Source organism: Lepidochelys olivacea, assembly GCF_965140295.1.
Source record: "Lepidochelys olivacea isolate rLepOli2 genome assembly, chromosome: 2".
In the NCBI taxonomy this organism is placed as follows: Eukaryota; Metazoa; Chordata; order Testudines; family Cheloniidae; genus Lepidochelys; species Lepidochelys olivacea.
This window is the reverse complement of record NC_140412.1, coordinates 236,519,232-236,542,187: the sequence shown is the minus strand read 5'-3', so window position 1 is coordinate 236,542,187 and position 22,956 is coordinate 236,519,232. Positions and strand designations below refer to the sequence as shown.

Here is a 22,956-nt window from a genome sequence, read left to right as displayed (position 1 = left end):
CTTCCAAGTTTCCACCTCAACTGAAATGTTAGACTTTGGTGTACACACACACATGCAGCAGCAGAGTGTGCATGTAAGGCTGGACCTCAGTCCTGTAGCAACCCCAGCAGTCCACCACAGACCCTGCCTCTGTTTCCCTTAGTTGATTCCAGGATGGAACCTATATCCATCAGTCTTCGTCTGTAACTCCAGTCCTCCAGCTGGCTTACTCGAGTCTTTCCCCTCCCTGGGCTGAAAGGAGTCTGGCCCCTACCCAAAGTTCTACCAGCCCTGTTAGAGGAGCTTCGGTCAATGGTCCCAGGAGTTTGACTTTCATCTCTGGGCCTCCTCTAACCCCCTTTCTGATGTTGCCCCTTTGCAGGTTCCTCCCCTTCTGTCCCTTCTGTCTTTGACAGGCAGAAGTAAAGTAAGTTAAAGGCAAATTCCAGTATTCCTGTTATTGTCCCCATCCCTAATGTGTGTGTGTGTGTGTGTGGCAGGAGTAGATAAGGAGACCCAGGCCCTGCCCTGTTCTCTAGATTACACTAGCAATTAAGGAGTCAGCGAGTTAGGAAATTCATTATATTTGGATATTAATCAATATCCTAGCAGTCCTATCCCTTTAAAGCCGTGGAACACAAATGGCCTTGGATTATCTTACTTTGGGAAAACTAATAATTCTTGCAATGCAATCATTGCTACTGTGAACCCCAGAGCTGTTATATGGGACAAGAAGCTCTGTGTTGCTAATATGGGAGAAAGGGGAATTGGTAGCTCTGGCAAGCTTAACTTGTATATTTTGATTCCATCTCAGTGTAGTTCTGTGCATGTTCTCTGTTGTATTGTTTGAGGGTCATTTACATCTCATGTTGGAAATAATATTAAATGGTGCATATAAATGTATTTGTAACAGGAAGAAATTATTAGAGGTATAGCCTGGGGAACATGGGTCATCCTGAGCGGATAGATAGTTGACTCTGATTTTGTAATGAGCCCAAATTCAACCAAAAATGAAAACTCTAAGGGGACAGATTCTCAGCTGGCATAAATTGTCATAGCTCCACTGACAGAGCTATGACAGTTAACACCAGCTGAGAATCTGTCTTGGGATCTTGTTTTGTTTGGGTTTCCTGTCCAGGGATTATGATAACTGAATGGAGCTGACTTGTTGTACCAGACCTGTCAGCAGTGGGGCTGACTATATGGGACTGGACCTGGTAATACTAGAATTAATTCTGTAACACAGAACATGATCTGGTGGCAGCTGAGCAGATGGTGCTGACTTCACAGGCAGGGCCAGGCCACAGCCAAGCTGACTTTATGCAAGCATACTTGGCAGTAGCAGAGCTAGTGGACTGATTTCACTGGACCAGGATCTAGCACGAGCAGGCCTGGAGAAGATGACTTTGCAGAATCAAACTGCCAGCCACAGACTGGAGCTGGACCTGGTGGTGCAGACTTCACTGGATGGCAGTGGACAAGCTCAGGAGAACCACTTCCTGGTGCTTACTTGACCACCACAGAGTCTACCTGGATTAATGAGTAAGCAAGGTTTGGCATAGGTTAGGATTGTGTTGTGAGTAAGAGTTCTGGGCCCCCGACGAGCTGGCAATTAATTACTGAGAATGTGGAGTCAGCCACATCACTCATAAGTTGTTTGTGTCTTGCTCATTTCATTTTTCATGTAAATAGAAGTTTATCTTCTTTCCTCCTCCTCCCCCAGTAAAAGGTATTTGTGGTTTCATATTCCCAAGGATTTCTGAATGCTTGTCAGTGGGGAAGAAACACCTGCAACAGTGGATTTAAAGAGGATTTAAACTATCAGTTCCTAAACCTGGGAGTGGATAAGGCTTTTAGGTGGGGGCTCAAGCCATTTTAGTTCATTTAAAAAGGACTCAGACAAAAATGCACCAGGCCTTTACCACTGTTAACACCACCTGGCTGCAGGGTTATGTGATTACTATTTTACAATGATTAATTTTGAAAATTTTTAAATCTTCATTTTATTGTTAAGTGACAATTGTTTAAATACACTTTTAATGCGATGGTTGCTATAAAAGTTCACCTTAGTACATTGGAATTAAATGCCTCCTGGTGATCTTTGTTCCTAACTTATATACGGTATGCCCATCATCTCTCTGAATGGGGATGCAAATACTACACAAACAGCCTTTGTGACGATAGCCAGGCACTTCCACTTCCAGTCAGAACTTGGCAGTATAAAGAAGAATGAAAACAAAATATAACAGGAGAATAAGCTAAGCTGGTTTCTGTGGTACTACTCATAAGCCCCAATTCCCAATACAGTAAATAGAACTTCAACAAAGCACCTAAAGACATGCTAAATATGGATACTTTGGTAAATCAGGGCCATAGTGCATAACATTAAATACATGCATAAGTCTTTGCAGGATTGGGGCCTTAGCTGGCATTTCTTGACTTCTGAGTATCTAACTGTGCAACTTTAAAGGTCTTCAAATCTATATTTTCTAATGGTGACAGTACATAGTCCCTTAAAAGTTTACATGAACAAATTACTTTTTCTAAAATATCTGCCTTCATATTCACACCTTTGTGAATCACAACGGCTCTCCTTCCCACACTGATCCATCTCAATGGATTGGAGCAGTTTTACATCTCAACCATAACAAGGCACACATCTTCTAATATAATACAGTTTGTTTGCTTTTAAATACATTTTATACTCAGAGTCTAGATATTTTAAATGTTCCAATAGCTTTTATTTCATTTTAATGACTTTTCCTCTTGAGAGAAAATGTATGGCCAGTTACCAGCTCCATTCTTTCATTCCAATTTTCTGTCATTACCCAATGTAACAGACAGCTTTCTTATGCAAATTATCATTGTTCTCAGTATGTTTGCCCGGTCATAGAGCGCCTCACTTCACGTTAATTACACAAGATTCTCCCCCACCCCCCAAAAATCATGCTGTACCAACAAGATAAAGGACACAAAAGGAATCCAAGAGAAAATTCAGCTAAGTGACAGGAGAAGGAGTGGGATATAATTTTTCAATTTCTACTAGTTGAAAACACTGCTCAAAAAGGAAAAGATTGTTCACCAATTCATTGCTGCTTTATTTAGATTTTTTTCCCTTGTAAGAAATTTATTTTGAGCAAAATCAACATTTCTTAAGCCAGGAAAACTATAACTGAATCTGTCTTCATCTAATTTAATGAAAAAGGAATGTTGCAAAGACAACTCTCTGTCTGGGGAAAATGTCTATTTTGTCCCATGTCTGACTTCTGAAACACTGATTTATTCAGGCCTTAAAGGTAGCCTACAAATCTGGAAAAACTGGGCTTGTTCCCTTTTCTGCCTCCTTAGGATGTATAAAGAAAGCTGGACAGGAATTTTAGAAGTGGAAAGGACAGGATATGCTGGTTGGGTTTTTAATATTAAAAATTCAGGTCCTGTCTGGGGTTGTGTATACACTTGACTTTTTGAGAAAATGACAATCATTTACTACACTGCCATGGATGCAGCTTCACTACTACCAATGATAGTGAAAGTGGGAAATTCCCACTCCCCACAAAAAAGTCTATAATATATGTAATAAAGTAGACGCATTTATTATTTGTTTTACAATAGTATATACACACATATATACCTGGTCAGTATTATGTGAAAGAGTTAAAAATTGCCACAATACTAAGTGTCATCCTCCTCTTTATTAGGATTATAAAACCTAATGTAGGTTTCAATGAAAGGAGAAAAAAAAAAGTCAAAGCACACTAATGTTAACTGAATGAGAAGCAAACTATTTTGTTCACTCCACTTCAGGCTTGGAATCTGATTTAAATTAACAAAGAATGCTTCTCTTGATATTTTCTCTTAATGATATTATCTATTTAACACAACCATTAGAAGACTATATAATTACCATAAAGGGTAAAACCTCATAGAATTGGAATGGAGTTATTCTGCTAAATTTATATTAGGCAACTAAACAGATGCCTCCAACAAACTTTTTTCATTAAGAGAAACTTTATAAATTCAATCAAGTCTGTTGTCTGAATCAATCTATACAATTTTAGTAATATTTCCGTAAAAATGTAAAATTTCAGCCAAGACTCTGTCAGAGACAGAAGAAGAAAAAAAAAAGAGAGAGAGAGAGAAAAAGAGTTTTGCAGCTTATTCTGAGATTTCCTGCCAGGATACTGAGGTAGTCGTCTTGAAGAACGTGACACACACTTTTCTGCCACTGTAACTGAGATTCAGTAGACTGGACAATCGCTGTGCAGGAAAGCCAACATGGAAACCTGTTTCTGGACAGTGGCTGAAGTTATTAATTTCAATAGTGTGGTATGCTGTATGCACATGCAGATCTTCCCAAACTAGCTAGTAAATATGTGCAAGCTTCTATTCGTTTTTGAGTAAACTGGAAGTTCTCAAGAGAGTGCTGCGAACAACAGGAATATTATATGCGGAAATGTTTGCAATAAGGTGAACGTGGCAAGTTTATCAGAGCAGCATATAAGATGAAACTGTAGCAATGCCAGAGACAGCCTACAAGTTGCTGGGACATGTGCCCTTTTTTTTGTTTTTTTTAAACCAAAACTTTACCCAAAGGCACCCAATTAAAACTTTCATTAACTATCAGCATTTTGGACACATTTCTGATTCAAGAAATCCTCAACCATGTGGGCTGTCAGCAGATTTAAAACATCTGTCCTTCCTAACAGGATTCAAATACATTCAGTCTGAGATTTTCAAACATAGGTTCCTCAAGTTAGGTGCCTAAATAAATAGCCTGATTTTCAAAACTGCTGAGCATCTGACAGCTCTCACTGAAATTAGCTGGGTACACAGCACTTCTGAAGATCAGGCCACTTATTCAGGCACCTAAAAATGGATTTGGGCATGCCTGAAAATCTTGGCCTATGTAAAATATATTAGAGTTGCTTGGTTAAGAAGTTAATCATTCAAATTGAGATCATTTAATTTAAAACAAATGTGTCTGCAACATATAACAGGCATGAAGGTTAAAAGAAAACATGCCTATGATTACCTTTGCCTTGCGAAAATGGTAGACTACCAGCATGCTTATGAAGTCCAACAGCATACAGAGCGTTTGAAATGAGATGATAGCAAGCCGTAAATACTTGTCCTCCTGTGCATAGCAGGGAGTATCATCTGTGCAGTAAGAACATCCTTCCCTGCAGGGTAGGCAGGTGTAGACTTCCTCAGACATCTCGCCTCTGGAGAAGTGATTATCTGTATCTTTTCCTGAAAGTATCAAATGGGGGAAGTAAACCACCTTTAATTCCGTTGCACAGGCAGTTCACACATACAGGAGCAAAACACTTCTCTGTTGACCTTTCTCCCACTCCCCATTTTCCTCTCTCACTAATTTACAGTACAGCTAGCAGGGATTGTTCAGGTCGCTTCACCTGGGAAATGCAGTCCAGTTTAGAAATCAGAGGAGAGCAACCTCACATGCCAAATGTTTTCCCATTATTCTTAAAATGGGCTCAGATTGTAAAGTTAGTTCTGTGAAGGCAGTTGGTGAATGACAGAATTTATTACATCAAAGGCCTGGAGCATGGGGAAAAGAAATTTTATATTTACTGAGACATGAAGACCAGACCCTGCTAGCTACTTAACACTCAGAGTACAGACTCTGAACTGACTTTTTATTGTTCCTTAATTCCATAAAGATGTTATCTATGGAGTTAATTACCTTCAAATTAGATAAAACCCTATTTAATTAACAATTGTTCAGCACAGTATTGGATGATTACTCAGTTCCTTACCCAAAGTGGAACTTGTTCTTGGGTACTGTACCTAGTTTTCATTTACAAACACAAACCATATGAGCAGGAAGTCTTGTAAGTATGTTAACATTTTGTCTCTCTCAGTGGTTCTCAAACTTTTGTACTGGTGACCCCTTTCACATAGTAAGCCTCTGAGTGCATCCTGCCCTTATAAATTAAAAACACTTTTTTATATATTTAACTCTATTATAAATGCTGGACGCAAAGCAGGGTTTGGGATGGAGGCTGACAGCTCGTGACCCACCATGTAATAACTTTGCGACCCCCTCAGGGGTCCCGAATCCCAGTTTGAGAACCCCTGGTCTATCTAAATCAGTGAGTCTCAGTTTTTTTCCATACTGTGATCTCCCTTTCCACACCATGAAACCCTCTCAAATGTCCTTCTATTCAGCTGGATTCTTGCTGGGATACTCGCCCCCTCCACCTGAAAATTTAGCAATATAGCCAGGGTATGTAGGTCATGACCCAAAGACACCTGTTTGCAATCCCCAGGATGAGAGCTCCTGATCTATATACAATCTGTTGACATGGGCCACAAACAGTATTTTTAATTTTTTTTATTTTGACACTCCTACAGGGAAAAAAATAAAATGTTCACAGAAACAATTTGCACAAATTTCAAACCTTATGTCTACATTACACATCGCTTTCAGGGGCATGTAGCATAACTATGGCTGCACGCCACAGTGAAAAACACACTGTGTCCACACCATGGACATGTGTCCGTGAAAGGCTCTGGCAGAGGGGAGGCAGTGGGGAAAGGCTCAGCCTTTTCCCTCCTGCCTCCCCTCCCAAAGCCTTTTGCCACTGACAGAGCTTTCGCTGTGGCAGGGAAGGGTTCCAGACACAGGGAGCTGTCGGAGCCTTCCCCCACTGCCAGAGCCTTTTGCTGTGGTGGGAAGGGCTCCAGCAGCAAGAAACAGTGGGACACCACTGTGCTAAAAACAGCAGTGTAAACAGGGGGCACAGCTTGGCCAGTAGAGAAGTCGAAGTATATATACTTCAGGCACATACTCATACCCTTCAGGTGTATCTTTACTGTGCTGGCTTAATCCATGCCTCACTGTTTACACTGCTGTTTATATCCATGCTAGGGGGCTATATGGGTATGTATACTATACACCACTGAAAGAATCCTGCAGTGAGATGCACCCTTAGTATATAACAGTTGAAGAAACCAAGTGAACTTCTGCAAAATTTGTTAGTGGCATAGTGGCAAGTTGGGAAGTGCATGAGTTAGGAGGAAGAATTTAAGGGATCTATCAGCAAACCTCTGTGTGATAGGTACAGACACAGGCAGGCGCTGGCATTGCAGATAATTCAGAATTGAATGGAGCAAAGTAGAAAGAAAAAAGAGAGATGTAAAGAAATAAAAATAGTAAACCGAACTTGCTGGAAGTGCTATATACAAACTCTAGGTAGGATTTAGGGCTTCCATAAATAACTTTTGGAAAATTTGATGCAAGCTCCAAGCAATTTAGTGTCAAAATAAATGTGACACCTTTCATCACTTTTCACAAGTGCTGGGAATTGCTCCAGTATCTTCCATCAAAATTACCCTCCTGCAGCAATGTATGCAGTACGACTTGCATCTGTTGGTTCCTGCTCTTCATCCCAGTGGGGTGAGTGTGTGTGTGTGTGTGTGTGTGTGTGTGTGTGTATGTGTGGCTAGTAAAGAACTCTTGGAACCTTTGGAACGAAATTCTTTACTAGCCATATAGATTTATTTTATCTTAACTGTTGTAAGGATAATTCTCTCCTCTTGTTTTCAGGTGTGTGAGAGCGTGTGCACAGACAGGCTAAGTCTGTAGGAGGTGAGCACAGAATGCATATGTTATGGGTCTCATCCTATTGTCTTAATCAGAGTTTTACCTCTGCAACTCAATAACATTTCCATAATATTCTGGTATTTGCAATAGGGCTATCAAGTGATTAAAAAATTTAATTGTGATTAATAGCGTGATTTAAAAAATTAACCGTGCTGTTAAACAATGGAATACCATTTAAATAGTTTTGGATGTTTTCTACATTTTCAAATAAATTGATTTCAATTAAAACACAGAATACAAAGTGTACAGTGCTCACTTTATCTTATTTGATTATAAATATTTGCACTGTAAAAAACAAAAGAAATATTATTTTTCAGTTCACCTAATACAAGTATTGTAGTGCAATATCTTTATCATGGAAGTTGAACTTACAAATGTAAAATTATGTAAAAAAAATTGCACTCAAAAATAAAACAATATAAAGCTTTAGAGCTTACAAGTCCACTCAGTCCTACTTCTTGTTCAGCCAGTCACTCAAACAAGTTTGTTTACATTTTCAGGAGATAATGCTGCCGGCTTCTTGTTTACAATGTCACCTGAAAGTGAGAACCGGCATTTGCATAGCACTGTTGTAGCTGGCATCTCAAGGTATTTACGTGCCAGATGCACTAAAGATGCATATGTCCCAACTTGCTTTACCTACCATTCCAAAGGGCTTGCGTCCATGCTGATGATGGGTTCTGCTCACCAATGATCTAAAGCAGTGCAGACAGACACATGTTCATTTTCATCATCTGAGTAAGATGCCACCAGCAAAAGGTTGATTTTCCTTTTTGGTGGTTCGGGTTTTGTAGTTTCCACATCAGAGTGTTGTTCTTTTAAGTCTTCTGAAAGCATGCTCCACACCTCATCCATCTCAGATTTGAAAGGCACTTCATGAAATATATGGCAGAATGCAGGTAAAACAGAGAATGAGACATGCAATTCTCCCTCAAGGTGTTCAGTCACAAATTTAATTAATGTATTATTTTTTAACCAGCGTCATCAGCATGGAAGCATATCTTCTGAAACGGTGGTCAAATCATGAAGGGGCATACAAATGTTTAGCGTATCTGGCCAGTAAATAACTTGCTGGTTACAAAATTGCCATGTGAATGTCTGTTCTCACTTTCAGGTGACAATGTAATTATCTCCTGTAAATGTAAACAAACTTGTTTGTCTAAGCAATTGGCTGAACAAGAAGTATAGACTGAGATTGTTTTGGTTTTGAGTGCAGTTATGTAATTGCAAAAAAAAAATCTACATTTGTAAATTGCATTTTCACGATAAAGAGTTTGCATTACAGTACTTGTATGAGCTGAACTGAAAAATACTATTTCTTTTGTTTATCACTTTTACAGTGCAAATATCTGTAATAAAAATAATAAGAAAGTGAGCATTGTATACTTTGTATTCTGTGTTGTAATTGAAATCAATATATTTGAAAATGTAGAAAAACATCAAAAATATTTAATAAATTTCAATTGGTATTCTATTGTTTAACAGTGCAATTTAAACTGTGATTAATTTTTTTAAGCACAATTAATTTTTTTAGTTAATCACGTGAGTTAACTGTGATTAATTGATAGCCCTGATTTGCAATATTCCCTACATTTAGTGTAAGGGCTACCCTAGGTAATCTCTCACTTTTCATAGTAAGAATGTAATGGGTTGGCAGTGTCCAGGAACCCATATAGGAACATGGGACTTCTCTGTGGAGCCTCATCCTAAATGCAGGTACTAAAGCCCTGAAGAAATGCAGAGTACTAGTGACTCATGCAGACAAGTGGATTTTATTAGCTCCAACCAGGATATCAAGAGGAGCTGTAGTCTCTCTCTGACCCAGAGAGAAGAAAGAGGTGGGAGGCAGAAGTTCCCATGGGGTGAGAGAAGGGAAGCTAGAAACAACCAAACTTGGGTCAGCTGCAGAATCCCAAAAAAGTGATCTCACAATTATTAGCTACCCAAGAGGAATGAGAAGTCATTGCCACCAAATTGAGCATCGACTTTAATTTTGTTCCAAAGTCCATTAATCTGGCAGACTTTCTGAACCCCAGAATTTCTCTTCTTTTCCACATGTCCCATATATGTAATTCTGCCTATCAGCATTCTGGGAGCTCTGACAGCATTAGGGTCAGAGTGAGGCAAAAGACTAAATCTCTATTTACTGAGCTTCTGATAGACCAATGAAGAACCAGCAGATCCACATCACTCCTCTCCTCTATCATTTTTCCTACATCCCATCCATCCTCACATCCAAATTAATAGTACACTATTGGTTTTCAGAGTTTGCTATGAGCTAGCTCACCCTGCCTCTGACCTCATGTCCACCTATTCTCCAAGCTCTCATCTGTTTCCTTCTTATTTTCCATACATGGGGGTCACCTTTCACTTGTTCTACCCATCTAGCTAGAAGTCTCTCCCTTCTTCTCAGTCACTTGATCATCTCTTTAATCCTCACAGTTCTGGTTTACAAGCAAGCCCTTCTTTAATGTATTCTGTATTGTGGTCACTATATAAATAATAATAAAATATTTTAATATCGTAAATGCTGAAAAAACAGCATTTACACATTTACCAGAATTAAGAAATTTACATTTTTATTTACAACAGATATTGGCTATGGATTAAAAGTTTTGCATGATGTAAAAACAAAGTATTATAATTTTTTCTTAAATTTTTAACTTTGACAAATTGTCAAAAATATATTTTAATCCATGTTCTCAAGCATTTATTTTTGTAAGTTTTTCTTGGAAGCTTTTTTTATGTCTATGCATGTCACATGTTATAGAGATAACAGCTGATAAACAGTTGCATGTTGCAGCAAATATCCCAAGGATATGGCTTTATAGTGCAACAGCAAACCTTGGTTTAGCCATATCTGGTGAAATGGTTCCAGTTGTCTTTAAAGAAAGGTCATTAATATGCATCTAAGGCACTGCTGGCTTTGAGTAATTATGTGATGAGTATCTTTTGACTTAAGAAAGATTCTTCCTTACAGTTAATCTGCAGATGATATATACTGGGCCTAGCTGAAATTTTTCAAAAATTTGACATAAAGTTTCCCATTATCAACAATCACAAAACATTGCCACTTTTATATGCATACACACAGTCTCTCTAACAGACGTTCCTGTTTATTGTCATGGCTGCCATTGAACAAGAGATTTGTTGGGTGGGGAGTTTAAACCCAACCTATCCCCGAGGTTACATGACCTGAAGCACTGCAAGACGGCAACATTTCCCTCTGCATATGTGCAAAAATGAAGAGTTCCACCTTCTATCCTCTGACCAATTGTTCACCCACTTGAGGGATGCAACATCCACTCAAACTGAGGGCAGCTCAAGTGATGCATGAAACAGGAACACTTCACTGCAGCACTGGCAGGAATGGGACTCCCTGTGCCACACTCTTGTGCTGTTACGGCAACATTCTGGGCCCAAACATGGCTTCAGCAGGAGACTTTTCTGCCCAAAAGTGGCACTGGCTGGGGACTGCTAAGAAAAGAAAACAGTTCAGTGAGTAGGCAATGACTGGGAGCCAGATCCTGCTCTATTTAAGTCAACTGGAGTTTTGCCTTTCACATCAACGTGCACAGGACCAAGAAGATAGAAAGTGCTGAAAGAGTTAGAAATAAAGAGAGAATAAGGAAGGGCCACAGAGAAGGAAAAGACTAAAGGGACAGTGGAAAGGAAGAATAAATTGAGTGAAGGGAAAAGAAAAGTTTAGCTGAAAGGAAAGGGAGAAGGCATAGAAATGAATATGAAAGATTTATTGAGAGAATGTGTGAATATTAAAAGGATAAATAAGAAGCTTAAAATGGCAGCATCAGTATAGAAGTCTTGAAGAGATGAATAAGGTTGGTCTTAGAAAGGGGGAAATAAAAATAAAGAAATTTTAAAAAATTAATCTTCAGGGGAAGAAAAATCCTAATGAAAACTGAAAGTATGAGGAAAAGGCTCCCGGTTACTGTACACAATAAAAAAAAGAAAGAAAAGACAAAGTAGAGTGAAGGAGGAACAAAAGTGTATTTATTTTTATTGATTTACTACCAAAATATTATTAATAATGAGTATTTTCACATACAAATAGATATCTACACAAACCAAAACACACACAGGTACCTATACATACATAGGAATATATATTTAGATACATATATTAATAAATACAGAGAGAGAGAGAGAGAGAGAGAGAGAGAATGAACAGATGCATACTTCCATGTATTCACAAATAGAAAGTGGTGTGGGAATAATGTGTCTTCCTAAGGCCCAAGCTGGCCCATCAGCTGTAAGCTCTTTAGAATAAGGACCTGTCATATGTCTAAAGTACTTAGCGCGCACACACACACACACACACACAGACATTAAAAGAACAGTAATGTTGCAACATCAAGCACATAAAAGTTAGGAAATGCCACTGTGTGTACAATCTTAATTCAGCCCCTTTGTGCATATGTCGTCTTCAGTTACATGATCTCATCGCAGTTTTTCCTCAATTCAACCTGAGGCAGACTCCCACCATAGGAAATTTCAGGCCAAGTAATTAAAGTTTGGCAAAGTTATAAACCTGAAAACACAGTCTTACAATGGGAAGTCTTGGGCAATCTTAACAACAGGCATCACTACCAGAGCTACCTTTAATAATTTTCAAAAATATTTTAAAACCTCAGAAAAGAGTACGCTCCATCCTAACGTACTGAAAAAAGAAAGATACAGCACACATTTTGGAGACCTTAGAACAAGGTCCTAGGCACTCAGAAGTTTTTCAACCAATGTCTGGAGGACTCTTCATTATCTAGATAAACACATAAGGGAAAATAAATAGCCTCGGCAGTGATTTGCAAAGTATTTCTCTGTCAATTACTCTATTGTGAATCATTATTAGCTCACTGACAATCTAGGTTTAGTCCTGAAATCTAGGTATTACCAGGATCATCACAGAAATATTCACCAATTGCTCTACAGCAGGTCTTCAGCTAGAATTAATGATTTTTCTTCTTCTTTGTATCTCAGCATGTAAAACATTTCCTATTCTTGTTGTTATGTGAAATGTAATTATCCAATCGGTATTTGGCCAACACATCTGGAAAGTGCGAATCCTAAAATAGTTAAACTTGGTGCCTGCTCGGAATCCAGAAAAACCTCAGTAAATTACATGAAACCTGACTGGTAATCAGCACATAAATGAGTTATGACTGGCATCAAACCACTTGGGAGAACTGAAGATCCCAGCAATGAAGCCAATTCAGAGAACACAAAGAAATAGACTTTTAAAATCCCCACAGCATATAAAACAATAAAACAGATTAAGGAAATGTTTTGTAAGGTTTCTGAAGTTTTCTTTGCCTCATTGGTGATGTTTACAGCACTGAGCACGCTGCCCTCATTTCAGTGTATTATAAATACTAACATTAAACAACAATGAGAATACAGTAGAAGGCTAACTAAGGCAAATGCAGAAATGAAAAGTCAGTCCTGAAATAACTCAGAACTCAGATGACAGACTACACGAAATGGCTGTATATCAGCACTTATTCTAGAATCATCTTTCTACTCTGTTTTTATTTTTGGCCTGTCAAGATTAACGCCTGAAACCAAGGACTATTGATGGTCAATGTACTTCTAATTTAAGTGAGTCCTACTTTAATTTTCTCATTTTAGCCTTCCTGTATAGTTTATTTATTGAAGATGGTCACTCACTGCCCCACTAGAGATCAAGGACCTTGTCTAAGTACCATCATCTAGAACGAACAGCATTATTTGTCCCTGCAGCAGATGAATATTGAATACTAAGAGTACCCAGGGAAGCAATAAAATGCACACATTTACATCAAATTTTGTTGCATGTTACTAGATATTTTGGGGGAATTTGATTATATTTCATTCTTTGTCACACAAATGCATGTTTCCCCATGCTTATCGCTGTATGTGCACATGCGAGTGGGAGGTGCACATGTGAGTTTGCCGTCTACAGCCCTAAACCTGGGAAAGACATACACATACACTTAATTTTATGCTCACACTGACTCTCACTGAAGTTGACGAGACTCTTCACAGGTGTGAGCAGGGTCTGCCTGTGTGAAATCTATTGCAGAATCAGGACTTAAATTTAGATATAAGAGTAAGATTCTGGGATTCTCCCATCTGCTGTAGTCCTTTTCTGCTGCTGCAGTAACATAGGAGAGGCATTAGAGCTCTGGAACCAGCCAGGGAGAATTCCCTCAATGTATCTTACTCTGCTCTACAAGTCCCCTGCCAGAAGCACTAACATAAGGGACATGTCAGCATGAGGTGAATATAGGGGGTGGAGTAAGGTTGCCAACCCTCCAGGATTCTCCTAGAGTCTCCAGGAATACATCCAACCAAAATTGGCAACCCTAGGGTGCAGTAGACAGACCCCCAGCATAGAATCATAGGACTGGAAGGGACCTTAATAGGTTATCTAGTCCAGCCCCCTGCAACAAGACAGGACTAAGTATTATTTAGACCAGTGATGGGCAACCTGCGACCCATCAAGGTAATCCACTGGCGGGCAAGACAGTTTGTTTACATTGACCATCCACAGGCACAGCTGCCCACAGCTCCCAGTGGTTCACCGTTCCTGGCCAATGGGAGCTGTGGGAAGCAGCATGGGCCACAGGCTGCCTAACATTGATTTAGACCATCCCTGACACAGGGTTTGTCGAACCTGTTTCTAAAAACCTCCAGTGACAAAGATTCCACAATCTTCCTAGGTAATTTGTTCTAGTGCTAAACTGCCCTTATAGTTACAAAGTTTTTCCTAATATCTAACCTAAATCTCCTTTGCTGCAATTTAAGTCCATTATTTCTTGTCCTGTCCTCAGTGGTTAAGGAGAACAATTTATCATCCTCCTCTTTATGATAACCTCTTATGTACTGGAAGACTGTTACATCCCCTTCTCAATCTTCTCTTCTCCAGACTAAACAAACCAATATTTTCAGTCTTTTCTCATAGGTCGTGTTTTCTAGACCTTTAATCATTTTTGTTGCTCTCCTCTGGACTTTCTCCAACTTGTCCACATCTTTCCTGAAGTGTGGTATGCAAAACTGGACACAATACTCCAGTTGAGGCCTTATCAGTGTTGAGTAGAACAGAAGAATTACTTCTCATGTCTTTGCTTACAACACTCCTGATAATACATCCCTGAATGATCACTTTTTTTGCAACAGAATTACACTGTTGACTCATATTTAGTTTGTGATCCCCTATAATGCCCATATCCTTTTCTGCAGTACTCCTTCCTAGGCAGTCATTTCCCATTTTGTATTTATGCCATTGGGCATTCTTTTCTAAATGTAATACTTTGCATTCGTCCTTGTTGAACTTCATCCTATTTATTTCAGACTATTTCTCCAATTTGTCAAGATCATTTTGAATACTAATTCTGTTCTCCAAAGTGCTTGCAATTCCTCATAGTTTGGTATCATCTGCAAACTTTGTAAGTGTACTCTCTATGCCATTGTCCAAATGATTTATGAAGATCTTGAACAAAAATGGACCCAAGACAGATTCCTCACTGACCCCACTTGATACGCCCTTCCAGCCTGATTGTGCCCTCCCAATCCTGGGGAAGGGATAGCTCAGTGGTCTGAGCATTGGCCTGCTAAACCCAGGGTTGTGAGTTCAATCCCTGTGGGGGCCATTTAGGGATCTAAGGCAAAAATTGGGGATTGGCCCTGCTTTGAGCAGGGGGTTGGACTAGATGACTTCCTGAGGTCCCTTCTAACCCTGAGATTCTATGAACCAGTGATAATCACTCTCTGAGTATGGTTTTCCAACCAGTTGTGCACTACCTTATAGCAGGTTTGTCTATGCTATATTTCTTTAGTTTGTTTATGAGAAGGTCATGTGAGACAGTATCAAAAACCTTGCTTATGTCAAGATGTATCAAATCTACTGCTCACCCCATCCACAGGGTTTGTTACCCTGTCAAAGGAGGATATTTGTTTGACTTGACATGATTTGTTCTTGACAAATCCATATCACTTTATTTTTTTCTAGGGGCTTACAAATTGATTGTTTGATTATTTGCTCCATTATTTTCCTGGGTACCAAAGTTAAAATGACTGGTCTATAATCTCTTGGATTGTACCTATTCCCCCTTTTAGGTAGGTTCTATATTTGCCCTTTTCCAGTTCTCTGGGATCTCTCCCACCCTGCAGGAGTTCTCAAAGACAATCACTCATGGTTCAGAGATCTCTTCAACCAGTTCCTTAAGTAGTCTTGCAAGTATTTTGTCAGGCCCTGTTGACCTGAAGATACCTAACTTGTCTAAGTAATTCTTAACTTGTTAACTTAACTTGTTCTTTTCCTATTTTGGCCTCAGATCCTACCCCATTTACATTGATGTTCACTATGTTAGTCGTTCAATCACTGCTAACTTTTTTTGGTGAAAACTGAAACAAAACAGACATTTAACATTTCAGGTGTTGCTGCATTTTCTATTATTGTCTTTCCCTCCTCATTGAATAATGGGTCTATCCTATCGTCGGTTCTCCTCTTGTTCCTGATGTATTTGTAAAATGTTTTCTTCTTATCCTATATGTCCCTCGCTAGTTTAATCTATTTTTTTTTGTCTTGGCCTTTGTAATTTTGTTCCTACATGTTTGTGTTGGGGGTTTTTCTATCCATTCTTCATAAATTGACCTACTTTCCTCTTTTTGTGTGGCCTCTTTTTTGAGTTTCAGGTCATTGCAGAGCCCTTGGTTAAGCCAGAGTAATCTCTTACCATATTTCCTATCTTTCCTGTGCATTGGGATAATTTGCTCTTGTGCTCTTAAAAATGTCTCTTTAAAAAACTGCCAACTCTCCTGAACTCTCTTTTCCTTTAGACTTGCTTCCCACAGGATCTTAACCTACCAATTCTCTGAGTTTGCTAACATCTGCCTTCTTGAAGTCCATTGCCTTTATTCTGCTGTTTTCCCTCCCACTATTCCTTAGAATCAAGAAATCTATCATTTCATGATCATGTTCACTCAAGCTGCCTTCCACCTTCAAATTCTCAACTAGATTCTGTCTGTCAGTATCAAATCTAGAATAGCCTCTGCCCCTAGTCACTTTCTCCACCTCTGCAGGTAGTCCTGTAAAGATTCAAGGTAGCTGGGGACATGCTGTTTTAACATAGGCAGCTCTCCAGGCCTGTCTAAGTTACTCCAGGGCCCAAACCAGCCCTCACAGCAGCAGCCTAGATTTGGGAGGGCACAAAGCTGGCTTAAAGCCACCTTCACCCCCACTCCTTCTGGGCTGCAGTGCAGCTCAAAACCTGACCAAAGTTTCAAAGTGATTACAACAGACAAAAAAGGGAAATTAGGCAGAAAAAAGAATTATATTTATAATTAAGATCGTGGCATCAGTTATCAAAAGCAAAATTTTGAAAGCTTTTAAGGGGGACCACTATATATATACGTATATATTATTTATTTATTTATTTTCCGCAAGATTTGGAGATCAAAAGAACATTCTGAAAATAAAAGTTTTATCCCACAACAACCTTGGGGAAATGTTTAAAATTTTTGTTTTCTCTACTATAAGACTATTATACAACTAAATAAAATTTGACCATTTATTGTTAGTGTTTGCTGATTAATTCTCAGTGCTGGAAAGAGGAAATGGGGGCAGTTTCCCCTTTATCAAACTTTATATGGAAGCAGAGTTATGTGTGTGTCAGATGTGTTTGCTTTAATTTCTCTGGAATTAACCTCTCTCAGAGATCATTTAAATCCATACGGGGCTCTTGAACACAGTCTCTCAAATTAGGCTGTTTACAAATGAGCGACACCTCCTTTAAGAAAGTGAGCGAGCCAACTGCACTGGAAAAGCAGAATGGTCCCTCTCATCCTCCTAAATCCAACACTGGGTGTAGAAAACCTTTCCAACTACCAGCCTGACCCAACCTCTAATTGCTATGCAAAATCAATGAGAAAACAGTGACTACACCAAGCTCCAGCAATGCATGGCATCTGCCAACATCTCTGATCTCTTACAAATGGGCTTCACCCGGGGTCCTGGCATGGAGACAGCCCTAGTTAGCAATACTAGATGATTTCCTCCTCACAACGGTCAGTGGCTCAGTGCTTGTACGACTCAGCCCCTCTGCTGCTTTCAACACATCAACCACAAGGTATGGCTGACTGGTTGGAGTAGGCAGGTTAGTGCTATCATGGTTCAAATCAGTCCTCTCCAGTAGGACTCAGAGGTAATGGGCAGCTGTTCCCCCTTTCCCCAGAAACTCTCGCTCCTAGAGTCCCGATAGGCATCTATCTTGTTTCCTGCTTCTTCACTGTCTACATGAGATCACTTGGACGGGATGTGGACTATGTTAATGATACCCACCTAAAGATCTCATTTTCTGAAAACATAAGCATCCCAATGCTTGCAAGAGATCAGCCCTTGGATGAAGAACAGTGGGCTCAGTCAGACCAAAGTGACGCTGACTAGGAGAGAGAAATGTTTCAAAGAACTAGCTGAGATGCTGGTCTCCACTCCTATCAAAGGCAGCAGTCACCACTTTGTCAAAGTAGTGCAAAGCTTCAGGGTCCTGCTGGATTCATCAGTAACCATGGGTGACCAGGTAGCAACAACATTAAACACATTCTAATGTGGTGCAGAATTCCAGTAAGATCATTTGTAAATATTTCAGTCTAACATACACACCACTCAGGTCAATGTTTTGACTTAAGGCAGCTCAAGACTCAATGACTATGCAATTCTGTTGCTATTTATAAATTTTATCTTGACCCTTCAGAATCTTCTCTGGTGGTTCTCAGTTTTTATGTTTTTGGTCTAGGAACATTTTCTTTTACACTTCTCCCAGATATCTCTCTTATCATCAGACTTTAAAAGCCTATCTATGCTGGCTGACTTTCAGGTCAGACAGTTTCTGTCACAACAGCACTCAGACTCCACAGTATTCACACCTGGAATTCATCTTAAAGCTAGCGCCTCTAACATTCTCCAAATGGGTGTTGTAACTCCTTGAGCCTTGTTTTATTTTTGTTGCCTTTATACTACAGGGCTAAGTTGCCTTTGAATCAATGTCTTTTGTTCTGTCACTTGATAATCTTCCCTACTTCGGGCATTATCTGCCTCTCAGTGTTCAGTTTTGACATGATTTAGCAGACAGAGCTGAGTCTAGCTGAATAAAAGTAGTTCTTACAAAGAGAACATTCCAAAACTCAAGCTCCATCATGTTAATTCAGAGCCGTTTCAGGGTAGTTCAGAGTGATCCCGGAGAACTGAATTGGTAGGCCATTAAGTTTCAGCATATCCAGGTACTAGTGATCAGTGTTGTTGATATTCTTAGATATATCATTCTTCCCTTTGGTGTGTTTTGGGGATTTGTTTTTATAAAAACAGAATTAATTTTGCATATTCACATTCAAGGAATTAAATCCTGATCTCCATAACAACTCACTCTGCACAGCAGAAATAACCAAGCATCACCCTCAATCCATTAAAAGATTAATGCAAAGCCCAGAGAGAAATAAGTATCACAAAATTGTACTTTGTCTGCTCCCGTCTCCATCCCAATGAGAAAATCAGTTCATTACCACTTGACTCTGGCACTCAACAAAAATGAATGAAACAGTGAAACAAAAATAATCATGCAAACTTTGGAACAACATACTGAACTATTTATACCACATACATACTTACATACATGATATAATGTAATGAGGCAAGACTGAGATCTCTTTGTGGATCCATATCAGGATTGACCTATTTAATTACCCACTGATAGGCTGACCCAGTGGATACCCCTACAAAGTGTAGGATGGCTTCAAACAGACATGGGAATGTCAGCCTTTCCTACCATTAAAAAGGGCCCCTATTCTGTTGCTTCTGCAGTGCTTGTAACTTTTTACTCAAGTAAACATATACCACCATACCTGTACACCAACAGAAATACGAAGTAAGAACCTGGATGTTTTGAACCTGGCAGTCTTGCAGTCTACCATCCAGTTCACTTGAGAGTTCAAATGCAATAATGCAATCAACCCATCCATGGTGCATGTGTGCATCACTTACAAATTTGGGTGTTTTGTCCCAGGGGTTTCAGATATAATTAAAACACGAGAACGAGTTTCTTCTCTAAAGATTGTAAAAAAAGGGGGGAGGAGGGAAATATAACCAGAGGACAGGAAGTGATATAACATAAGTAACAAAGTCGGCTCATTAAGTAACTTTGTGAGGAACCACTGAGAGAGATGTATAAATGGCATGTATTAGATGGTTAAATTTATTCAGACTCCTAGGGCCATGTCTACACTAGCACTTATGTCAGCAAAATTTAAGTCGCTCAGGGATGTGAAAAAAAACACACACCCCCCCAAGTGACATACGTTTTTCCAGCATAAGTGCTTGTGCGCATAGTACTGTGTCAGCAGCAGACACTTCTCCCACCGACCTAGCTACTGTCGCTCATTGAGCTATGCCACTGTAAGCTTCTAAGTGTAGGCATGGCTCTAGGGTACTTCTTGTGACACATTCAGGCCATGGTTCCCTTGTATCAAGCTATTTTTTTCTGGTAGCTTTAAAGAAATAAAAGCAATTAAGCATCTATGACTAAGACACTACAAGGGGAAAACTTAACCCGTTTCAGGCTTTGTCTACACACAAAAGGTCCTGTTAGTTTAACTATACCAGCTTAGCTAAAGTAGTACAATCCCTTCGTGTGGACGCAGTTATACCTGGTATAAAGGTGTTTTATATCTATATAGCTATTTCTGTACAGGAAGTGGAATATGCCATGCCAGTAAAAGGCACCTATATACAATATAAATGTGTTCAAACTAGGAGTTGGACTGGTATAACTACTCTCTTAACTTAAATAGTACACCAGTACAAAATTTGTGTGTAGACCAGGCCTCAGTTAGCATCATGCAAGTGAGATGATGGGCTCACTACCATTTAAATAGTGTGCATTCTGGGAAACAGTATATAAATTGATTAGCAGCTTTCCTGATATTCATCAAGTCTCTCCCCCTGTGGCAAAACAGGATAATGTACCAAGCATTCACCTCATGTGTTTTCAGTAAACCTGTAGAAGTCATGTTATGCACATCACACAAATGACCAGTTTCTCAGCCCCAACCATCTCTAATAACCATTTTGCACAAAATTATAGCTTGGATTTTCCTATACAGCTCAGATAATATTAAGACAATTAAAAATGCAAAAAGGCAGCAACTAAAGCATCAACTCTGCACTAATACAAGGGAAAACAAATATTTATTTATTTCTTCACAGTCTGTGCACAAATATTGATGCCAGAAATCTTCATTCCCTGGTAGCAAGATTTCTTTTCATATTTTTAAAATTAATTTACAAGTCAAACATGATTAAAGTAGGTATGTTTTACAGAATCTTCAATCGTATCACAAATGATAAACCAAAGGGCTAAAACTCCTTAAGTGATTATATAATCCTACAGTTGCAGGCCATTGGGAATTTACTGTATAACCCTGACAAGGATAAAAAGAAGTCCTGCATTATTAATGCTATTTCTCTTTTTTTCCTTCTCTTTTTTTTTAAAAACTCAAGCAAAAGCACTTACTCTGAAAGCTGTTCACTGAAAAGATGTTGGGATGATAGAATCCAGCCTTGCAAATGCATTTGTAAGCTCCAAGAACAAATCCAAGACCTTTAATTGGCGTGCACTGTGAGAAAGAAGAAAGGAATTGAAAGAACATAATGCAGATGATCACACTCCTATAGACACACATGCATATTCAACTACAAAACAAACAAAATAAGCTATAACGATAGCCCTTCTTGCAAGAACGATGTACTGATTTCAGTTTCTCATTATGTTTATCAGTTATTTTCCCCTGTCATATTTCACCTCTGTATTTTTTCTTGCCATTCAGATCCTGCAAACTGCAATGATGACAGTTACGCTCAAGCTCATTCAACTGATGGGCAGAAGTGACCAGCTGGCACATACGGTTTTCATCACTTTTGGAGTGTCGCTCCATACATATCCTTTTTCAATTCCCGTACCACAGCCAACAGTCACTTGTAAGAATAGATGAAGCCTTAAACCTCTCTGAGTAAAGAGAACAAAACAAACAGCTGGGTCTTCGTGTTGATCTATCAGAGATGCAGAAGCCAAATTCTCCAGTACAAAATTCATCACTCTAAACATAAGATCCACACCAATTTGAAATAATGGGGTAACAGAATGAGTGGAATTACACAAGAAAAACTGTTTAATGAAAAATATCTAAGGAGTCTTTCATCAAAAGCAAAAATATTCTACCTATTTAAGTAGGGGTCACTTAAGGGGAAGTCCTTACACTTCCTCTGAGGTCCCTCAATTCTCTGCCCTAGAAAATAAGAACAAGTGAAATGAGTTCCAATTCTAATCATACAAAGATTACCTTTCACTGAATCTGAACATCAGGACCACCTTGCCAAAATGATTGAAGCAGCATTAAATCCACTATCAGAACCTTTTCATACCATACATAACGTTGTGTCCTTTCACAAACCCTGTTTCCTATACAAATAAAATATACCTCTACTTAAAAACCAGTCAATTCCACAATATTACCTTTGGGATGAATGGTTTAAGCAAAACCTACACATCAATGGGAGCTTTCTCCAGCATTAACTGAAGAGGTGGAGGGGTGTTTAACAACTAGATCTTTCTTCCCAACCCTTGCTCAGGCAATTGAGTTAAAGAGGTGTTAAAAACAAAACAAGAAACGAGGTCTTAGGCCTGGCCTACACTTAAAAAGTTTTATGAACATAACTATGTTGGTAGCAGGTGTGATTTTTTTTTTAATCGATACCCATAAGAGCCCCACTGTTTAACTGCCCCTAGATGCAGTTAAACCAGAATTTATTCAGGCATAGTTTATTTCATTTTGCCAATTCAGAATAAGCACTTATACCACTACGAGCACTTTTCTACCGGTATAAATGTGCCTACACGTAGTGGAGTTTTGCCTCTAACTATGCCAGCATATATTAAAGCAGCAACACGTTGAAGTGTAGACAAGGCTTTGAACAGTCTAATGAAAAATCCCTGTTCTTCATCTCCTCAGGTTCCACTTTCTAGTACTAGTGCTTTCATGATCCTGCTAAATCTCTCATTGTCCAAACAGTCTTCCAGAAAAAAAAAAACAGTACACACATATCAGAATTTCTCATGTAAAACACAAACAAAGAGAGGATGGGCTTATGATTAAGGCATTTGACTGGGACTCAGTATACCTGGGTTAAATTCCAGGCTCTGCCGCAGAATTCCTGCATAAATCACTCCTGGGTAAGTCACTTCATAGCTCTGTGCTTCAGGTTCCCCATAGGTAAAATGGGGATGATACTGCCTTTCTCCCACCCT

At 39.1% G+C, this 22,956-nt stretch overlaps 1 protein-coding gene across 1 annotated transcript in view; it reads right to left on the bottom strand.

The window, feature by feature from the left end:
* The window catches only part of GPR158 (G protein-coupled receptor 158), a 307,100-nt gene that overhangs the window by 139,598 nt on the left and 144,546 nt on the right, over window positions 1-22,956 (bottom strand). The window contains exons 3-4 of the mRNA XM_084621991.1: window positions 21,166-21,268; window positions 5,012-5,229 (exon numbers count right to left, since the gene is read on the bottom strand). Coding sequence (XP_084478117.1) covers window positions 5,012-5,229; window positions 21,166-21,268 — 321 coding nt within the window. The remainder of the gene's footprint in view (window positions 1-5,011; window positions 5,230-21,165; window positions 21,269-22,956) is intronic.